Genomic DNA, 22,998 nt, shown 5'->3' on the forward strand with positions numbered 1-22,998 from the left:
AGTCAATATTTGAACTTCAAATGTTAATTTAAAAAAAATCGTACCTATGTATTTTTATAATTATTTAATCACTATAAGAATAACTTATGAGGAACTTTGTATTAAATTTTCAAGTATTTTGATAGGGCCAAAAAGTTTTTATCGACACTTAAAAAAAAAATTTTCAGATAAATTGAAAATTTCAGTCGTCTATAAATATCTCAAAAAAAGTCAAAATATTTTGAAAATTAAATCATGTAAAGAAAATGCCAATCCTAATAACTGGTAAAATTTTCAAGTATCTAGGACTTATAGTTTTTGAATAATAACAAATATTTAAAATCGTTTCAGGATAAATCGTTATCGTTACACTATTTCGTAAAAATTTAAAATTTAAACGCACTTAAAATTTGTCCTATAATGATGCTTCGAGTTTTCTCTATAGCTACTTGAAGGAAAACTTAGTGTTGTATTTTTAATCGTTAGTTATAAACGCAAACAATTTTATGATTTTTCAACTTCAAAATTACTTGCAAATTTTCGCGTTTTCGACAGATTTCGTAAAATTTTGAACTATATACGCTTATTAAAAAAAAATCTGCCTATGTATTCTTACAATTTTTTAATCACTATAAGAACAACTCATAAGGAACCTTGTATTAAATTTTCAAATTTTTTCGGTCGTCCAACATTTTTTTACCGACACTTCAAAAAAAAAGTCGATAATTTCAGTGGTCTATAAATAACTCAAAAAAAGTCAAAAATTATGTATTATGTATATAGATAGCACTACCATAAACATTTGGTGAAAATTTCAAGTATTTACAGTGATTAGTTTTTGAATTACAACCATATGAAAAAATCGATTTGGTCGAAAACTGATTTTGCGTAAAAATTCCCGTTTTTCTATCATTTTTTTTTTGTTTTTCTCGATTTTTTTGAAAAATTTTTACTTTTGACCTCTATAATGCACCAAAGATCTTCACTTTTACATCGGAAACCACCCCCAAAGTTTGAAATCGAAGCATTATTTCGACTAGTTATGCTGTACACAGACACAAAAAAAAAAAAAAAAAAACACACACATCATTGTAAAATCAATACATTCATCACTTCGTTCAGAATCTAAAAACTAATAATGATCGATAATTATATTAGCCTATGTATAGTTAATCTTAAGTCTTAGAAAAATATTGAGAATTTTTTACTTTTGACGACACCCCCCCCCCCCCAAGTACCAACTAGATTCACTTTCTGATCGAACGAGGTACTGAAGTCAAAAATCGAAGCACTTTTACTGCCCCAAAACTTGATGACAGATACACAAAAAAAAAAAAACACACATCATAGCAAAATCAATACATTCCTCGCGCCGCGCCGGCCAGACTCTAAAATTTTAATTTCCATATCTCATTGGTTTTGTCGAAATACTATAATTAAGTGCCTACCTAGTATTACTACCTATTTACCCACACCAACTGACAATAACTAATATACGTACCCATACTTATTGTCTATTGTTACTACCTATGTGATATAATATATATATTAATTTAATTCGAACAACATTTTTTGGATATTTCACTAACATGATTATCATATATATATATATATATATATATATATTATATATATATTATATATATGTATGCTAACCAATTGGTTTTCTTTACCGATAAAATATTATCTTTTGCGCATTTACGCGTTTACCAGTCATGATATCTAAAATACTTAAATACCTATAGGTTTTGAACTTTATCAATTTACATATCCGTTTAGAACTACCTACTTAAGTCTTGGTAGGTGTACTTATCAATGTTTTAATATTTTTATCCACAAACACTGTTGTTCATTATCTACTTAGGTACCCATAGTCTATAGATGGACTACGTGTGACACTCATTTCAACTGCAAATATATAGGAAGGTTACCTACTACCTACTTAACGTAAATTTTTACGTGTTATCTATTGTTACTTATTGTTATGATACAAATTACCTGCATCAAATCATATTAAAACAATAATTTCAATAATTTTAATGGTCAACGTCGCTGAAAGCTGAAACATTCCGACGAGAAATGCTGTGGACCAGTGGAGATATAATATAGTACTTATATACTTACCTATATGGCTATACCTATACTGCAACTGCATCACATTGTGATAATTCGTTAAGCACGACTGACCTTGCGATTAATTTGAGGTGCAATTTTTGACTTTACTCAGGTGGGTAACTTAATCATTACTTTTGATATTTATTGTAAAACGAATAATATTACTATAATAACTATCAGAATTTCAGAGTGTTTTATCCGCCAGCTTTCTGTTGATTGTAAATTGTACTATATTAGTTCTTGATTTTTTATACAAAATATAGATATCATTCGTAGACCACATATAAAATTACTACGGGAGCCATGTGTAGATTGCATACCTCTAAGGTATATTATTGGATTTTCTGTACCTACCCTGTACGGCCGTGTAAAATATACAAATCAGTATAATACTGTATGGGCTTGGAAGCAATATATTCAAAAGAACTCGTTTCAATGATTTTGTTCAATTTTCAAGAATTTTACGGGAGCATAGTTTATTCTTCATGTTAAGAAACATTTTGGAATTTTGTTCATGTTTTAGAGGTCATGAACGGTTTTTTTCGTTCATTTATATTTTCATAAATAAAGGGGATTTTAATAATGCTTAGAGTAAGTCTTATGCATTTTTTTTTTTTTTCAGAAATTTAGACAGTATAATAAGTTAGGTATATAATTAAGCCTATCTAAGATAATACATTGACAATGTTCGCAACATTTTAGTCATTCACAAAATTATATCAATATGTTTTAAAAATTATCGAGAAATGAAACATGGTTTATTTTTAGGAACTAGTTCCTTTCTTTAAGCCAAGAATAAGAAATGATTTAGTTTCTTTTCAACAAGATGAACGTGAACCAATTACTTTTTTAAAGGAAATTTCCAATAGCACTGCAGTGTAGGTATAGCTGATCCTTGCTAAATTGTATACGATGTCCAGACTTGAGAATCAAGTAGCATTGATCACCTCAGCAACGTCTAAAATTGGATACACATACGCCAAATATCTACTCCAAAATGGCGTCAAGGTAGATAATATTATAATACCAATTACCAGGTAGTACCTAATTGATTTGTTTTTAATAGTTGACAGTCGTTGTATTGAATAATGTTTTAGAAATATATTTTAGACTCTGATTGGAGAGGTATGAATGTATTATTGGTTCTACCAAAATAATTCCAAATTTTTAGTTATCAAAGTGGACTTTGTTGATACTTTAGGGAAGTGGTGGGGTTAAGAGATAAAATAAATAAGAATGTAGTGTGCACTGTGTACGGTGTGTAATAATTTTTTTTTAAATATTCTACAGGCATTTTCTATTCTTAAAATAGTCGGAGCTTAAACTGATTTTTTTTCAAAATTAATTAAAGCTACTACCTATGTAACTATGTTATTATATTTATATGAAATCTATAGTCAAAATTTCGAAATTGTCATCTTAGTGTCAAAGGTAGAACATTTGTTTTTTTTTTCAGAGAGGCCTTAATTTCAGTTTTTAGAACTAGACTACTTGCCACCTGTTGCTTTATCACATTATAGTTCACAAAACAAACTTCGGGGAGGGAAGAAATTGACCTTAAGTGTTCTCCTAGCTACAGCACTGATTTTCCTAATAGTTAAAATAATATTTAGAACGCAGCAAATTTCCGATAAAACATTTTTCTGAATATTTACAATCTACAATTAGGTGGCATTATGCGATGTAAATTTAGAAGACTGTCAAACGGTAGCTAATGAATTATCGAATGAGTTTGGTGTTGAAAAAATTTTGGCATTGGAGTGCGCTGTTGCAGACCAAATGCAACTTGAAAGTGAGTTTTTTTGAAATCATTCAGTTTAAAATTTTAATCACTTTTTATACTGTAGCCTGTAGCAACTATAAATATTTATAAAATATATTCCACCTGCTTTCGTAGGTGAGAGAATCCTCTACTCAGAAAATCACTGTAATTACATTTTACATGTATTGTAAGAAAAATAAACATTATTAAATAATTTTGTATTATTATTACTGAAATAATTTACAGGGTTGTTAGAGACCAGAAAAACTATATCGAAATCCACAGTTGTGTTATATTAAATAGATAAATTAAAAAAGTATTTAATGAATACAATATTAAGTAGCTTAAGTTAACCTTCTCAAATATTTTTGAGTTTAAAAAAAAAGCGGGTAAGTCGTGGATGTCACTCTGCTGTACAGTAGGTTACAAGTGGGTTACTGTAATGGATGGAATTAAATTTGAATCCAATGATATTATATCATTGTATACGAAAAACGATTCTGAGCGAAGACGGCTTATCTGTCTAGGTGTCTAGGATATATTATAGATTATTAAAAATTTTCAAATCTTAGATTTAAAATAACATATTTTTTTATGAATTTCTAGCTTAAAATAATTTGAACATTGCCGTAATTTTTACGTATTTAGTTAAAATTTGAACTTTAAATACTTATAAACAAAAATTGTGACAATCTATTTATTTTATTTTTCCACTGCTATTGTAAAAATATGTTAGGAGCCTTGTATTAAATTGTCAAGCTTTTTTACCAAACAAATACATTTTTATCGATATTAGTTTAAAAAAAAGCTAATAATGATTGAAAATTGCATATACCTATGAATAGTTCAACTTAAGTCAAACATTTTTGAAAATTTTATGGTGGTTAGAATATACCTATATAAATATTTGGTGAAATTTTCATGTATCTATGGTCATTTGTTTTAAAGTTACATCAAAAACCAAATGCTTAGTCACAATTTTTTTTTACAATCATTCAAAGTTTGAATTTTAGACAACATACGTAAAAATTACGAAAATTCATAAATTATTTTATGCTAGAAATTCATTAAAAATTGTTCTTTTATATCTTAGAATTTAAAATCGTATACAAGGCTCCTAACATATTTTTACAATAGCAGGTGAAAAATGAAAGAAATATATTAGCACATTTTATTTTTATAAGCATTCAATGTTTGAATTTTGACAACATATTATGTAAAAACCACGAAAATTCGTAAATTATTTTAAACTAGAAAATTCATAAAAGTTTTCCTTTTTTAATTTAAGATTTGAAAATTAAATACAAGGCTCCTAACATATTTTTACAATAGCATGTTAAAAATAAAAGATATATATATATAGGCACAATTTTTTTTACAAGCATTCAAATTTTGGATTTTGACAACATACGTAAAAATTACGAAAATTCGTAAATTATTTTATGCTAGAAATTCATAAAAAAATTTCCTTTTATATCTAAGATTTGAAAATTTAATACAAGGCTCCTAACATATTTTTACAATAGCAGTTGAAAAATAAAAGAAACACATAGTCACAATTTTTTTTTTATAAGCATTTAAAGTTCAAATTTCGACTAAATACGTAAATTACGGCAATGTTCAAATTATTTTATGCTAGAAATTCATAAATTTTTTTTATTTTAAATCTAAGATTTGAAAATTTTTAATAATCTATAATATATCCTATACAGATAAGCCGTCTTCGCTCAGAATCGTTTTTCGTATACAATGATATAATATCATTGGATTCAAATTTAATTCCATCCATTACAGTAACCCACTTGTAACCTACTGTATAGCAGAGTGACATCCACATTCCCGTTTTTTTTTTATATAGTATATTCGGGGTAAGTTAAGTAAGTTGAATTAATATTTTTTGCATATTAAAATTGAAATATTTTATTTATAAATTTATAATACTATATTATATAGACAAAAGAGATTAACAAAATCAGATAATAGATAATAGTCAATAGATATAGACCTACACCACTGATTGTTTTATAAATCTATACATATACAAAATATTTATGAAAAAAAACTAAATATATTTGCAGTTCACTACTTGCCTTAAATTGTTAAATCCAGCATATCCTTAACTTTTATTTTGATTGCATATACCTTTTATAAGTGGCAGTACCTGATTGCGCACTAAATGATATGTGTATTGTGCGTATGCTATATTGAATTATACCTATATCTACAGGCTACAGGTTACAACAATACAATATAATAATACCTACATGGCTACAGGTTTTCTATGCATTCAGAAAAGAATTTGATATTAACTCAAAATTTTCATTAACAATTACAGGCTGATTAGGTCTTACAAACAAATAATGATCATTATTGGCATGGTGAAAAATAATTGTTCTTTTCTAAACTATTATGTTTTAAACGAAATATAGGTTTATATTATTATTAGGTACTTGTAAAAGAGCATAACGTGCTAAAACATTATATTAACAATAAATGAAAAAAATAAATATTATAAATACTCAATAATCAATATAGGTACCTACTTTTTTGTTAATGTAAAGATAAAACATGTATCAAACAATTCACTTATCATAATGAAGTTTTTTCCAAACAGCGCGTATTATATAATATAGTCAATGATCAATGTTAATTTTTGTTTGTATAAAAATATAACATGTGATTAGGTTCCATACATATATTATATCATTAAGAACAAAAACTATTAAATTAATTATTTTACAAGGTACCTATTAATAATACGAGTATGTTTTATAATATACAGAGTGTAAAAGGTCTATTTGCTAATGGTGGTGATATTCATCACGTGATCATGTTAAATAATGTTAAATAATGATAAAAAGGGAGTTTCTCGAATGCGTCCCGAAATCATTCTTTTTAAAATTTTAAATGTTACGAGTGTGTTCAAAATAAGGTAACACCCGATTGCGATCCCATAAAAAAGTAATATTTTTGACATAGTTTTAGTGCATGCTAGTTAATTTAGAGTCACTCAGGGTGCACCACGAGGAGGTGAACTGGCTTACGCCCCAAAAATATTTTGTGATTATTATTCATGATAATATATTATATTTTAGCTTTCACCTATGAATTTGGGCGAGTGTACTAATTATATTAAACGGATTTTTGTTTATTTTAAGAAATATGTTATTCATTTGAATGGCGGACAATTTCCCCCCGGACATTTTCCCCCTGACTATTTTTGGCGTAGTAGGACATTTTCCCCCAATATATTTTCGATGCGGACATTCCCCCCCCCCCTCCAATTTTTTTTTAAGTTTATTATTCTATTCTATAATATTATTTATTATTTAATTAGAAATTATTTTTTTTTAATAAAATATTTTTTTTTTCATAAATATAATCAATTATACTATAATTAACTTTATAAAATTATACTATAAATCTTTTAAATATAATATTACTATTATTTTATTGTTTCAAGTAGTTGAATTTATCAAAAATATACATCTTCTATAATAGGTAATTATAGTATAATTGATTATATTTATGAAAAAAAATTTTTTTATTAAATAATAAATAATATTATATTATTCAATAATAAACTTAAAATAAAATGGGGGGAAATGTCCGCATCGAAAATATATTGGGGGAAAATGTCCGGGGGGAAATTGTCCGGATACCATTTATTTATTTTTTAGTAAGTTGTTTAAAAATCAATGATGTAAGATGTAACCAAATTAAAAGTTTTAAACGCCAAAACCTGTTTTTAAATTCTTATTTATAAAATAGGTATCTTGAATTATAAGAAAAAAAAACTGTACAATAGGTACCATACGATATAAACATAAAAACTGTATACAAATGTCGTGACTATGATATTATTTCTGGACTTTTGTAACATGATTTTTGCAGACGCTTTCACTTCGTGCATAAATCGTTTTGGGCGATTAGATATCGTCGTCAACAATACGGCTGGCATGCAGATCGACTTATCAATCGACGAACGGGACGAAATGAACGATGCGATCATGCGTGTACACTATGTAGGCATAAATAACCGCTAGATTATTTGTTAGATAATACATGCACATTGTCTGTACCTACAGGATCATTCACAACAACGGTGTAGGTAACTACTTTCATTAAATTCTATAATTCTCATTGTGATTGTAGGGTGGAGTTGTCAGTGGAACGCTTCTAGCTATCAAGTACATGGGAGCTCCAAACGGAGGTAAAGGTGGAACTGTGGTGCAGACCACATGCTGCGAATCGGCAACTAGCAACGTTGTCGGATACACGAGAGTGATCGGTGTAAGTTTATCGAGATGTAGGGGAGAGGGGGAGGGGGAGGGGGTGGGTGGTTCGCCTTCCCAATGGGATTTGAGGCTTGGTTTATTTTTTGTATGTATTTAAAATAATTGCTATGATATTAATGTAAAATTAGAATAAATTAACAATCGCTAAAAAAAAAAAATGAATTCAAGACATGTAACACTTAGGTATTGTGTAGTTATGTGGTATCGAGGTGTGAACCTTCATAATATAAACATAATAATATCAAAAGTTGTAATAAAACAAAAAAAATAAATGTTTACCACCACCTTTGCATCCATTCTGATTGAGTTTAGACGCACGCAACTGTCGAGACATGGTACTTATACATAATAGGAAGGTACTCATCATTTAGGTATCAATAAATAATAGTTGTTGTTGATACTGATACCAGTACTACATTGAAAACGTATATGAAATTATTACTCATTAACTACTCGTTGGATATATAATTAATCAATACAAATAGAAAAAACTAGATTTATTTAGCAAGACCGTAGAATATTTTGTGCAGATATATTAGACATAGGTGTGCTATTAACATATACGTATTTATTCATCGTAATCTAAACTTTTTCAAAATCACAGATATAATTATAAATTACTGTTGTAGAGCGCGTGGAAAAAAATCGTCCGTTTGTATTGTAAAACGTATATAATATCATTATAATAAATAATGATTATAATTATAATTAATTAGGAATTTAAATTCTCCTTGCGTTTTCATGAAATAATTCATATTTGTGGAAAATAGAGTTTATTTTTTGTGTTCAAAACTAGGTACTATATTATAAAGTGTGTCATGTGATACAAAATATAACGATAATATATAACAAGAGGTGTCCAACGATAAGTGCTACAACAGTACAACTAAGCTAGTATAATAAGGCCAAAAAAAAAGGGTATACATATTACAAATTCAAAATGGGAACATTAGATTAGGTTATGGTCTATATCGCTAATTCTTGTATAATACCATCAAATATACCACAAACAATTGAAAAAAATGTATAAATATTATTTATTTTTTACGAAATAAAAATGTACCTATTTTAAATAATTTAGGATATATAAAAATAAAAATATATTAAAATAATTTCAGAATTTGCACAAATTCGAAACTTTACGTTACATAGATATTATTTTATTTATTACCTGGTTTCGGGACTTAAAATTATTTGCCGATTATTTTGATATGAACATAATATTTAAAAGAGTGCTATTTAAATTGATGTAAATATTATTACAATTTTGATTATTCAATTTGAAGTGTTTATTGGTTTTTTCAAAATACCTTTTATTAGTTTTTCTGCTTTTTATAAAGAAGCTAGATGATAGCCACTTACAAAAAATAATTAGTAGTAGTCATAGAAGATTATACCTACTCAGTGCAGGTATAATTTCCGAGTATATTTTACTACATAAAAAGAGAAATACTATGAAAGTTTTCATGGGGATATGTCTATATTTTATTTTGAATTTTTTGGGTAGAGAATTAAAATTGAAATCGATTTGTTTTGCTTATTTTAGTGTTTTTTAATGAAGCTACTATTGAATGGTTTTTAAAGGCTTATTATTTGAAGTCCCAAAACATGACTATTACATTACACATTTTATAGAATATGTTTGCTATTTAAACGTATAACATGAATTCTGCATTTCAGTACCTCCGAGATATATATTTTAACATAGGTACTATTGTTATATGTGCAAATTATTGTACCTACCACAGTAGCATGTATAAATAAATGATTAGGTATGCGGTCATAGTATGAAATATGAATGATGACTCACTGCCGACCACAGTATAGATAGTATGAATGTGTATTGTATTAAATTCAGTAGAATGTAAGTAGGTACTAGGTATTAAAACATGAAATTATATATTTTTAAATATTTGTTTTTAAATAATGCTTTGTAAGTTATAATTATATTTATATTTTAATTCCGTATGCGAGCTTAGCATAATATGAATTGATTCAAAAATAAAAAAAGCTTATGTTTGTTAATGCAACAATTAAAAAATCGAATATATGTTTATTTTATTATTGAAAATACATTTAAATAATTAATAATTACGTGATAATTAGCTTCTTACTTTCCTCCTACAAATCATAAGATCAATATATTTATCGAATCATTTTATTTTTCTATTAGGACATACGGAGTTCACATCACTTGAATATAAGAACCATGGCATTATGTCCAAGAAATGTGTAAGTGTATACCTACTATATTTGTTGAGTATGAATAATTAATAAGTACAATTTACTTAGCAAATAATAATATTGAAGTCAGAAATTAACAATTTTTTATTTAATTTTTTTTTAGATCGGATAATGTTGGCAAAGCTTTAATTTATATTTTGGAACAAGGTTGTTCCGGTCAATATTGGATTGTGGAAAACGAAGAAACTCCAACATTAGCAGAGTAACGATCTATAATATAGCTTTAAACTTAAAAGAATATTAAATATTAAACTAAAACATAAATAATATTAACAAACCTAAAAAGAATTATTAAGGTATTGAAAAATGTATTATTTATCAAAATTTTTAAATAAAAAATATGATACAAAACTGTCAAAAAGTAAAAAGTAAAATGTTTATCATTCAAAAAATATTTATGGGTTTTAAAAATTATATGACTACTGATGTACCTATAACGTACTATAAAATAAATAATCTATTTCTTGATAGTGACATATTTAAAAGATACTGTGGATGCGTATTATCACGTTTTGTTCGATTTTAAATTTTAATTATCTAAATAATTTGTAACCAGGTAAATTAAAAGAATATTATTTTTCAATTTAAAACGTTTTACATGACGTGTGGTTTTTGTTATTAATCTCATCTTGGTTATTTCGACTAATTAAAGTTTGCAAATGATTGATAAAGTTTATTTATTTTTTATTGCAGTTATACTCGTACATTGTCTATATTAAACGTTACGTGTGCAATCGTCTACGAAACGAATTTACGATAAAACCATGACGTAAATGATTTACCTTAGCAGTATAAATATTCAACATTTTTCTGACAACAAGGGCGTAGCTAGAAATTTCATTAGTAGGGAGGGGAAGGGCAGCCAAGTTTATTTTCTAATGCTTACTCAATTTAAAAATAACATTAAACATTTATATATTTGTTAGCTAAGGATAGTGTATTGAAATAGAAACTTCAATACCTTAGTCTAAAAATCCGAAATAGTATTGGGAACTGGACCTTTACTCATACAATTCTTCGAATGATCATAAAAGATCGATTCATTCAATTTACACAAGCAAAATAATAGTTCAATTTCAATTAACTGATGTAGAACGTTGGTGAACATTGCAACTTATAAAACTAATCGGGTTGCCATTTTCAAACCGTGTGTTAAGCAGTTATTAGTAATATTACGAATTACGTGCATGAAATATTCATTTTTAATACAGTTAATAATTAAATTAAGAGCAGGTGTTTAAATGTAAATATTATAAATCGTACATGTACATTTTTATCAAGTGGAAATTACATAGATTCTACTTAGTATACGTTTCCCAATTCCGATCGAAAATGCGTTCCTAATTTATGCACAAATTAAAATTAAAATTTGCGTTTAAAAATACAATGCAAAAGTCAACAACAATTGAAATAACAATATTCAAATCCGACTTATAACACGATAATAAATATTTAGAGATTATTGGATTAAAACTAACGAATGAGTGTGCGGTTCAATAAATCCAAAGTTTTTACTTTACACGTATAAACGTAAATAGTTTATTACGTATTACACGTAATAATACTTTACGCATTATTTATACGTTAACGGTTTTCAACACGTACAGTTTTTTTACCCACGTAATATTTTATTGTTACTGGCAATAGCTTGTTGAAATTTTTTAGCTACGAGCTAGACCCTTTAAAGTCTATTGACTATTATTGACACTCACTAAAATATTTGTAGTATTTAAGAGATAACATTAAATCTTATACTAAAATTATTTAGAAATTGTAGCCCCCCCCTCCCCGTGATTAATCTCTAAATTGGTGTAAAGTTGAAGTAGTGTGCAAATTATTTTAAAAAAGATGTAAAATAACAAAAATTATAATATTTATAAAAAATTGTTTTAACAATTTTAAGTCGGAATATAGGAAGTATAGTAAGGTAGATAATTTTAAATAATTTTATCGTACGTTATTTGTACGTTATTGAGTATAGAGTAGAATGTGTAAGTAGGTATACGTAAAAACAAATAATATACCTAATAAACAGGCTAGTTATAATAAACAACACTATATTCATTACTAATTGATTTTTAAATTGACTAAATTTAAGAATTATCATTCATTAATCATCATAAAATTATAATGGAACTATTGGAAATACTAAGTCTTACTATTTTTATAAAGTACCTACTTGGTTTTTATAACATAGATAAATGTATTTACATACCACGTATTAGACCATACGATGTGAATTTATTTTATTATGAGTGATTTTAAATTTAAACGATCAATTATTTACTACTAAATCATATATAAAAACAAAAATAATTAAAATATAAAAAAAAAAAAAAAAAAAAAAAAAAATAGTAATAATAATAATATTATGGACATATATACTTTTTGTTTTATTTTTAAATAATTATTTCGTATGAAGCAACATTTTAATAAAACATATTATATCTGACCTTCTGATTCAAATTTAAAAACTGCAATTTTTATATTCATTTAATTTCTAAAAATACAAGACTTTTTTTAACTTTCAGGTAAGATTTTTTTTTTAAATCTTAAATGTGAAATATGGCTTGAAAGATCAAAATTGACTTATAAAACTAAATAACATCTGATTTCAAAACTATTATTGATGTATTGGTGTATAACTACCGTAACTACTCAAACCACCGACCCACCCAAACCTCAACCAGTTGAAAAACTTTCTCTTAAAAACCTCTTCACCACGCCACTGGTTACAGTTAGTACCTACTATTCACCTTCTGAGTTTCTATTCGGAATATTTGAATTTGTGAGAATATCAAGATGTTTTACTTAGTAATCTGTACTGAAATGATGAGGTACAATTATAAAATTATATATTTTAATACTTTATCATTATTAGATAGATATTATTGTTTTTGCTACTTTATTTCTAGATGAGTAGATAAATTAAAAAAAAACACTTCTTTGATCAACTTAAATAAGTTTTCACTAATTAATGAAACATTCATTAAAACAGGGCACCTACATTTTTCAATTTACAATAGTGGAAAAGAGAAAGGCACACTTTTGATGTAAACGTGTTACGACCGTATATTATTAAAGCTCTAAGACATATCAAATAACTAATGATTAATTCTTTAAAATTAACAATAATAATGGAGAAAGAAAAGTACCCAGACTTTCAGAATTGCATAAAATAAATGAATAAGGCATTGGAAGACTAATTAATGACTAATTAAGAACAGTTGAAATTTCTACATAAACTTATTAGCAATATTCTTTATTAATGTGGTATACCCAGAACCACAGTACATATAAAATGTATAAAAGCTCTATGCGTTTTAATACAATAAACTTTCACATTCACGCAAAAAGCTACAAACAAAGTAGGATTTATATGGATTTAATTTTCTTTGATCTCATTTTATATTAAGTATGATAGTATTAAATTTATAGATTATTATCGACCTGTACATGAAATAGATTTCAAAGTATTCCCAGAATAAATTATGTAAGTACCTACCTACCTGTTATGTGCGCTGAATAGCCATCAAAATAACCTACGTATTATTAGTTATACCGGCCGCAGAGTGATTCGTTGAGCATTCTCTCATTCATTTTTTCCTATAATAATGAATTTATTTGAACTTTGATTTTGGTATTTGTATACGTACATAGGCCATAGGGATCATAATATTTTTAAGCACATCAATTTTTTCATACCAATTAATTTTTAAGCTTTAAGGAGTGTCTTCTTGCGCCATAAACTTATTTTTAAATTTTGATATTTCCAGAACCCAAATCAAAAACGCGTACATATTTTAACTATTATTAATTAAAATAATCGGAATTCGAATAAATAAATTACCAACAGAAAACTGGTGAATAGTATGTTTGGTGAAACACTATTTATAGTTCTCATATTGTGTCAACATTCATCCAAGTATTTCATTTCTTAAAAAGCTTTGACTTGTAACATGAGTTATTCCAGTTGATCAATATAACCTAACTAGAAAATGAAGCTCAAAACTTATGTTTTCAATTTATAATTTAAATTTTGTTAGTTTGACACTTTGGGTGATTAAAATAAGTTATGTTATAGTTTCAGTATTCAGGTTTAGTGCTAGTAGTACATTTCATAATTTATTGTCATATTAATGTATTGCAGGTATAAGATTAAGTTGAATTTTGTAGACAAGGGGTGACGCTGGTTAATAATAATTGAACGCCTAATATGTTTACATAGTAAAAATGTATAAAGGTATACATTTTTTTTTTTATCTTCATTTTAATCATTTTATTTAATTATATATGGTTATATTCTTATATTGTTTATAATTTAAAAGTTATGAGTTTATGTCGGTAGTTATTAGTAGGTATATTAGATATGTCTTTGAATTGTTTTCATCGTAACTATTCATAGTTCTTTGACCTCTCTGCAGTGTTATATAACTGGTAAAACCAATGATTAGACTTGAACCTACCTATATGACTGTAGATTTATTTTGGAATTTACAACATGTCTACAATCATACAGATATCAAGTCAAATGCGTTTATTATACAAATATATTTGATTATTTCCAATGCTTTTATGCAAACCGTTAATTATAAAAAGTGTTAGGTATTAAATACAAGCAAATTTTCAGCACGATGGCGATGCCACGAGGGAATATAAACATCCCAATTTGTTTTTATAAATAACAAAATTACCAGAAAATTGTATTTTTTTGTAATATGAATCTGAAAATGTGTTAAAATTAGTCAGTAAAATTAATTTTTAATCTTAATGCCAACCACTGGAATCCAGGCTAAAAGTCATCTTGGATTTAAATGTGAATTGAAAATATTTCGATTTATAAAACAGTTTTTTTAAATGTTGTGCATGTATTAATTGTATACAGATTGTAAATATTTTCTAATAAAAAAAAAAAAATTGTGCATAACATGAAGAAATATATAATTCAATTACATTCACTTATAAAATATTTAAAATCATATTTTAGATATGCCTTTTCACAAGAAGTATTTTAAGAAGAAAGTTTAATGATGGATAAGTGTTGAGAAAAGGTTAATAAATTTTGTCGTCTTGGATGAAATTGTTAACAAAGTTTTTAGGGTGTAAAATTAAAATAGGTATATTAATAAAATGTATATTGTGAATTGGTGTGTGGTGTTTTGCTTCAATTACAAATATGCTCTAAGTACCAGGGCTGCTAGTTACCGGACGCGCACCCCATCCGGAGTCTTAGTGTAGAATCTTTGCCACACACACATGTGTTAAAAATCAATCACCCTTCCTCCAATAGCTAATGAGTAATGACCATAGTGGCTGGTTCAAGATCATTAAAAAAAAAATGTTATAATTTTTTCATTATTAAATTTCTATAGTTTCTTTTTAAAATGTTTCACTTTTAAGTTGAATTGTTTTATTGCACTTTTTAATGTGAGCGAAGGAAGCAATTTAATTTTCTTTGGTGGCTGCTTTAAATTAATTCTCTATAAAAAAAAAAACCAATTAGTTTATGCCTGTAACCTGTAAGGTCTAATAACTTTTGATGAAATAAAAATATTTTTCATAATATTTATTTTTTTAATATTAATTTTCGAATGTTCTATGGGGTAAAAACATAAAATTATCTCAAAACATAATTCGATGACAAGAATTAATTATAGGTATAACAATATTTTTAAATAAACTAGGTGCTACTGCTTTTAATAATTTGGGAAAGATTAATGAAAAAATGCAATTAATATTCAACATATCTCTATTAACACTGGTATATCTACGTACATACTGATATGTTAAACTGAATTTTGTCAATAAATAAGAGAAAATTCCATTTATATTTCAAAATGTTTATTACATGTTGTATTATACATAATATGTAATACGATTTATTACAACTAAAATATTATTATATTAAAAAAAAACAAACATAATATCAATCAACGTTAAATATTTAATTAACCTAAAAGTAAATATTTTACTCTACACACAAATATGTATTGAGTGAACATCGATAATACTAACTATAATAGTATTGTGATTGTACTGCGGTTGGCACAAGGTAAACGGTACAAAACCCGGTTATGCTTAATATATATAATCATACATTATAGTATTTACAATATTCAGGAGTATGTCATTTGTTACGATTAGTACAATTTACATTTAATGTAAGTACGACCATGTATAACCGTCTAAATCGATTTTCAAATTATTAGTTTTAAATCGTAAAAAAGTGGCTTGGTCATTTGCAATAATACACAGGTTTGAGCCTAAATCAATAGGCTAGCAAAAAATCAAATCATTAACCAAAATATAGATATAGAAATATTCAGCTTGTTTTTAGTATTTTTAATGAAAATGATAATTACGAATTTGGCCCCGTTTATTATAGTGGTATGATTTTTTATGTTATTACAAATTGGTTGTATCTTATAGTTTTTATTACTTATTTTCTCGTCAAAATTTAACAATTACCGCGATAGTACTTGACAATTTATAAATTCGTCTTACTATTGATTTTTTTTTTTATTTACACAGCGTGATAAGTTTTAAAATCTCAACAAAAAAAAACAAAACAAAAAATGAAAATAATTTATAATTTTATTTTAAAGTACGAACTAATTTTCGTAGTTTAAGTTTTATTTAAACTTATCAAGACAGGTAAAATCGTCAATTTAGATAAAATAAAACGTTTTATATTCACAGCATGTTTGGTATTAGGTATGAAAGATATGATTGTTAAATAATAATAATATTACAATATATTTTATCAATAGGAGCTTGGTGTGACGCGATGGTGGGCTGCAGTCGCTAAAGTGCGATATGGTCAATCATCGTCTTTCATCGTTGGATCCCCCAGTTGGATGACCACTCGGATTCTTGGCGACGAATCCTTGTACCACATAAAAATAAATGCAACACTTACCGCATTAGGTACCAATCGTAACTACCCTCTCACAACACATGCCCAATTGCCAACTATGCCGAGGGTTACAAAAAAAAAAAAAAAATATATATATATTTATATATCTAGTTAATAATATTAGGTATATATTATACGACCGTTCTTTATAAATAATAATACTACACGTATTTATACAAAATTATATTGTATATTCAATTTTTATATAAGTATTTTATATTATGATTAGCTTATGGTGTGAAATATTAATACAATATTGGAAAATTTAGATTTAAAAAAAAAACGTGAAAACCAAATAACAAAAACAATAATATTTTAATGTAGTGCATGATGTATTTTACAAAGGTACTTTTCATTGGAAAACACAAAAATGAACCAACAGATCAATGAAACCTTCAAAATATTAACCATCTAGATTCAATTATAATTATTATTATAGTATATCGCTACACATTGCAAATACGCCAACAAATACGATGACCAATGATTGTCATTCATATTTGATTACTTATTGAAGGGCAGTAATAATGCCGTTTTAACAACAGCCAAACTCTAATATTATTATTTATAAACACTTGAACAAACAAACACAACAACGAATTTGTATATTTTGTTTTATTATATATCTATTTCCATTTAGACCTATATTTTTAATGGAATATTAACGAGCTCACCGTTTCCACGGCTACGACGACTGAGAGCTTCTCCGTACGGCTGTTCTATAATAACGAATTGTCCTGGCCAAGACTAATAATAATGATAATAATAATAATAATAATAATAATAATATAATACCTATCCTAACCACCGAAGTAGCAGTTATTTTTCAATTCGACCCTAATTTATTTACCAAACGTATATATAAATTTGTCCCGACACGTCTCCAGAGTAAACCGTTGCAAAGCCGGATTAAGTTACCACGTTGTATAACTCCAGCAATGCGCAGTGCATTACACACTTTTATATCATTCCATCGAAACCATTAAAAGTTTTTCGAGATGTATGCACCTATATAATACTATATAATTGTATATTACTTTCCCTGTTACGAGTTTTAACCTCTTATGTCTAGAAAATTAGAAGTAGAAAATGAATTGTATTTATTGGCGCCCGAGGCCAGAAATTATTTCGATATCGAAACTATCGAGTCCGTCATAATATGTTGAGCTTACAAATAAGTTCGTAAAGCACGATTTCACACTTTTATCTTTTTAACCTATTTTTCACTAATGCTAAAATTATTTGCTTGGTCAACAAATTAATTTACAACGCTCAACGTTTCAAAGTATGGATTGTGATCATGTGGATTAAACTAATGAAAATTACAAAGTACAGATACATATAGTATGTGTTTGAAAAAACAGGGTACACTCTATAACTCAGTTGCTTATATTACTCAATACCCTTTACATAAGATTTTTGAATTCTGTTTGTGGAACGTATGACTTAGCTTTTGGGTTATAAATTCCCATAACTTACAATTTTTGAATTTTTATTTTGTGTATGTGAAACAAATTAATTTGTTCTGTGTACCTATACTTTATATTTGTGGGCACTCGGTATTGTATTGTATATTTATGTTTATTTTTAAAACATGTATATACTCTTGAAAATATAATAATTGTATTTTATATAATTCTGTACTTAAAATACTATATACCAATTAAAAGGTAATTTCACAAAAGATGTATTAATAACTAAAAACAGTTTTGTTTGTTACTCGTAAAAGTATAGTCATGAGATATGTTACACTACTGGCGATAAGGAAAGTTGTAAATTTATTTTACAAAACTTGTTATAAACTGAACCTACCAGAGTTCAGACCATCTTACACAGAACATACAAGCAATAAAAACGTTTTTACTGCTGATGCCTCCACGGATATGATTCTGATCTCGGGCTATTGGGATAGCGACGTAGTCATAGAGTCGAAGGCAACATATGCTCGCAAGAGAACACGGAAAGCTAAGGTGCCAATGGCAGGAAGTAGAGACGGACGTTGCGATGGAAAATGACACAGAAGTATGGTCCCAAGTCGTCAGCCGAGGTTAGGGAAAAATCTAACGACGGCGGCGCGTCAGCCCACCACCGGCTCCCGCTCGCAGGAATCGCTGACAGACAAAATATCGGCCGGTAAAATATCGCGTGACCAAATTATTGCAACTAAAATATCGCGTGGAATAAATATCATCAGTATACATATCGCCAGCATAAAATATAGCAGTAATTTAATTATTAATAAATAATATATTTCAAGCATATAATATTGTTAGATTAATATATAGAAGAATTGATAAAAATGATAAAAATATGCATAATTTAATAAAATTGATATAAGTAATCAATATACTGATGAATATACTAAAAAAAAATTAATTAATTAAACATGAATATTAATTAATGGAAGTATATATTCAATGAAATACCTTGAAGATAATTTTCAAACTCTCGATTATGATAATCTGCTACTACTTTCCTTACTCGTTCAGCCCAACTGACTGTCTTATTCTTTTTATTTGGTGTATTTGGATTTCTTACTATACTTTGACTTATTTTAATTAAAATTAAGGTTTTGTTGTCGTCTCAAACCATTTATAAGTTTATTGATTGAAGGATGTTGAGTAGAAAGTAAATGAGCAAATCCTTTGTTAAATTCTTCACAAATTCTTAACTCTGTAAGACTTTATAAAAGCGTAAAACTGTAAAAGTGTCAGTCACAGTAACAATAAAAATTATTACATAATAGAAATTATAAAATGAAAAACCAGTATACTTGAATGCGTTGCTAAGTAAAAGATGAATACGATTAGATAAGATCAAGTTAAATGCTATACATACACAGACGCGATAATAATGTATGACGGTATTATTTCTTTCTATATAATTATTATTGTTTCGCGATATTTTTCCGGGGTATCCGCTCGCAGCCTTCAGGTTTTTCCAAAAAATCACCAGCGATCCTCATCAAAAATGTCGACGGGAAGAGTTATAGAGACACAGTACTGGCGGTGCGCAACTGTGGCTTGACCAGAGCAGAAACCGGCACCAGTGTCACCATGAGGCAGACGTGGGATGGATGTCTTCTTCTGAAGCTTCCCAAAGGTCACAGCAGCCAAACATATAGTCTCAGCCATGTCGTTAAAGCTCCGTGGGTAAAGTACTTCAGCTCAGCATACAAGTGGAGATCGAAGTGCTGGACATTAACGCAACTGCAACTGTAAAAGAAGTCTTAGAAGCACTCCGCAACGCTATCCCTGGCCAAGGTGACCCAACTGTCAAGATCGACCGGGACGTAGTCAGTGATATTAGGATATGGGACACACGACAGCAGATTGCCACGGCGAAAATGCTTAAACACGTTGCCATCCAAATCTCCAAGGTTCCGATCGGGTGGACTATGTTCCGATTCCAGTACAGGACGCAGCCACCAGAGATGTGCTTCAGGTTCCAGGCCTTTGGACACAACGCCAGAACCTGCACAAAAGAGGACAGGACTGGCGCCTGCTGGAAATGCATGTTTTCTGCTGGCTTCAATGCCTGGAACGTCGAGTAGGGGTCGAGGACCAACAACCCTAGAGGCGGTCCGTTGTTCGATCTCGCCAAAAGCCTGGGACTGATCCTGGCCGACTCGAGAACCACGCCAACCTTCATGAGAGAGACAGCCACCTCGATAATGGACGTCACGTTTTACCGAGGTGTCAACGTCATGGAATAGCAGGTACCTGAAACCGAAACCCCGAGTGACCGGGGTCAGAAAGCAGACGTAGTTGTACGTCTGCTTTAGCACGGCGAATCAGGCCCAGGTCCAGGTTCGAGCAGAACTCCACGCCGATGCCCACCCCGACTGGTCACCCCGTCACGGATTGGGTCTTGGCTTCTTTCCCAGTAGTGCACAATATCTTACAGATGTTTGACCCGGTGCTGAACATGCTAGAGTTTAACAGAATCATTCAAGGATTCAATCCGTAAGAACTCAGTAGAGCGGTCAAGAGGCTCGCACTGGAAAAGTAGGTAGGACCTTCGGGGATTCCCAACGAGATCCTCAGAGCTACCGCGTCCGCTCAGCCCGACGCAGTCCTCAGCGTTTTCAATGACTGACTCGATGCGCTGACGTTTCCACCATATGTTGGAAGAGGGCACGGCTGGTACTGCTTCGTAAGGGCCCAGACAAACCTCCGGACGCCCCGTTGAGCTATAGGCTGATCTGCATGCTGGACACTCCAGGTGAGTTGTTCGAGAGACTCTTTCTCCAAAGACTCGAGGATCATCTGGACGAGAACGGGGGACTGAGAAGAGCCCCGAACCAGTTCGGCTTCAGGAAGGGAGTGAGCACGGAGTCTGCAATTGGCAAGGTACTCAGCATCATCGCACAAGCAGCCAGCACCCCGAGAAAGAAGAGTCTCTGCGTTTCGGTGACTTTGGAAGTCAAGAATGCTTTCAATTCCTTGAGGTGGCCTGTAATTGATGCAGTCTTGATGCGCATCAACACTCCGGAGTACCTGGTGGAGATGCTCCGGTCTTGACTGACCGATAGAACGCTGCTAACTGGTGAAGAGATGGTGGAAAGGCCGGTGACCTGCAAAGTGCCACAGGGTTCTGCTCTTAGCCCAGTCTTATAGAACGGCGCCTACGATTCTCTCTTGATGATGGACACGCTACACCACCGAACACACGTTATTTTAGTGCGTCTTCTGGGAATGATTTCAGGAAGCACTAACCTCCGGGCTAGGCCGTCGTCCGAGCACCATCGACGTGCTTGACATGATCCTAGGTCCAGTGTTTAAGACTCTGCCGCTGGATCCAACCAAGAAGCACGTGGTTCTTAAAGAAGCGGAGGAAGTTTTCAAACATTTTCAACGAATGGTGGAAAACATCCTTACTGCAAAGGAGGATAAGGAACCACGTCGTCAGGCCGCAGAAATATCTCCGGATTTACCGAACTAATGATTGCGTATTAAAAGTTTCTTAAAAATGTAGCCGAAGGCAAGCCTTCGGGTATTATTGTACATCACTACCTATTGTAATAGCTTCGAACGGGAGATTGGCCCGTCACAGCTACATAAATGTGTAATGTGTAATTGATTATTATCAATAAGCGACGAGAAACGGAGGAGAAGTACTAGCACCATGGTTTCTCCTCCAGTTCTCTATACTAACGAAAACGAAAGAAAAGGTTATAAGTGATAATAAAAAAAAAAGTTATTGATTATGAAATCTTAAGTGTTTTCTTGGTTATATCTTAACATGCTTAAATTTTTTGTTTTATTTGTTATCAGGAAAATAAATAATATTGTTAGAAATACAATTTATTATACTCTTCAAATACTTCGAACTCAATCAACAAGTATTTCAAAATATCAAGTACGATTTATTGTACCTATCATATAGGTACTTACTTATTTAGTACCTATTTTTTAGCACTTTTGTAAAGCATCTTGTAATGTTAATAATGTTTTATAATGTTAAATTTTTACTCGCGGAGTATCCGGTATTTTTAATAACACAACAACTCAAATGAACATTTAATAATACTCATTTTTGGTTAATTAATTAATATTATTAGTGATATTATCTTGTTATTAATAATCAATTTTTACACTGGTCAAGTGCTATTCACAGGTGTTTCTAAATTTCGATCAATAAAGTAATACATTTTGAAAATTTAGTATTTTTTTAAGGTTTAA

At 29.2% G+C, this 22,998-nt stretch overlaps 1 protein-coding gene across 3 annotated transcripts; it reads left to right on the forward strand.

Moving 5' to 3' along the window:
• The first annotated feature begins 1,819 nt into the window (after positions 1-1,819).
• Positions 1,820-17,222, forward strand: LOC107165877 (15-hydroxyprostaglandin dehydrogenase [NAD(+)]-like). 3 transcript variants are annotated; one of them, XM_015514308.2, is made up of 8 exons: positions 1,820-2,206; positions 2,863-3,102; positions 3,763-3,886; positions 7,751-7,881; positions 8,012-8,149; positions 10,328-10,386; positions 10,502-10,600; positions 17,169-17,222. In XM_015514308.2, exons 2-8 carry the CDS (start codon positions 3,007-3,009, stop codon positions 17,179-17,181), a joined length of 660 nt encoding a protein of 219 aa, XP_015369794.1. In that variant the 5' UTR covers positions 1,820-2,206; positions 2,863-3,006; the 3' UTR covers positions 17,182-17,222. The 3 variants fall into 3 exon arrangements, with proteins under 3 accessions (XP_015369794.1, XP_015369795.1, XP_089081500.1); XM_015514309.2 differs by having other exon boundaries at positions 2,950-3,102; XM_089225374.1 differs by lacking the exons at positions 1,820-2,206; positions 2,863-3,102 and adding an exon at positions 3,177-3,525.
• Positions 17,223-22,998: the final 5,776 nt, after the last annotated feature.

The sequence above is a fragment of the Diuraphis noxia genome, unplaced genomic scaffold (assembly GCF_037042655.1).
Source record: "Diuraphis noxia isolate RWA-SAM2 unplaced genomic scaffold, SU_Dnox_SAM2 contig0004, whole genome shotgun sequence".
In the NCBI taxonomy this organism is placed as follows: Eukaryota; Metazoa; Arthropoda; class Insecta; order Hemiptera; family Aphididae; genus Diuraphis; species Diuraphis noxia.

Bases quoted from the DNA above. Each gene is read 5' to 3' on its own strand.
- LOC107165877 (XM_015514308.2), top strand. From the start codon at position 3,007: ATGTCCAGACTTGAGAATCAAGTAGCATTGATCACCTCAGCAACGTCT. The intron at 3,887-7,750 runs GTGAGTTTTTTT...TGATTTTTGCAG, and splicing joins AGACCAAATGCAACTTGAAA to ACGCTTTCACTTCGTGCATA. The intron at 7,882-8,011 runs GTAGGCATAAAT...TTGTGATTGTAG, and splicing joins CGATCATGCGTGTACACTAT to GGTGGAGTTGTCAGTGGAAC.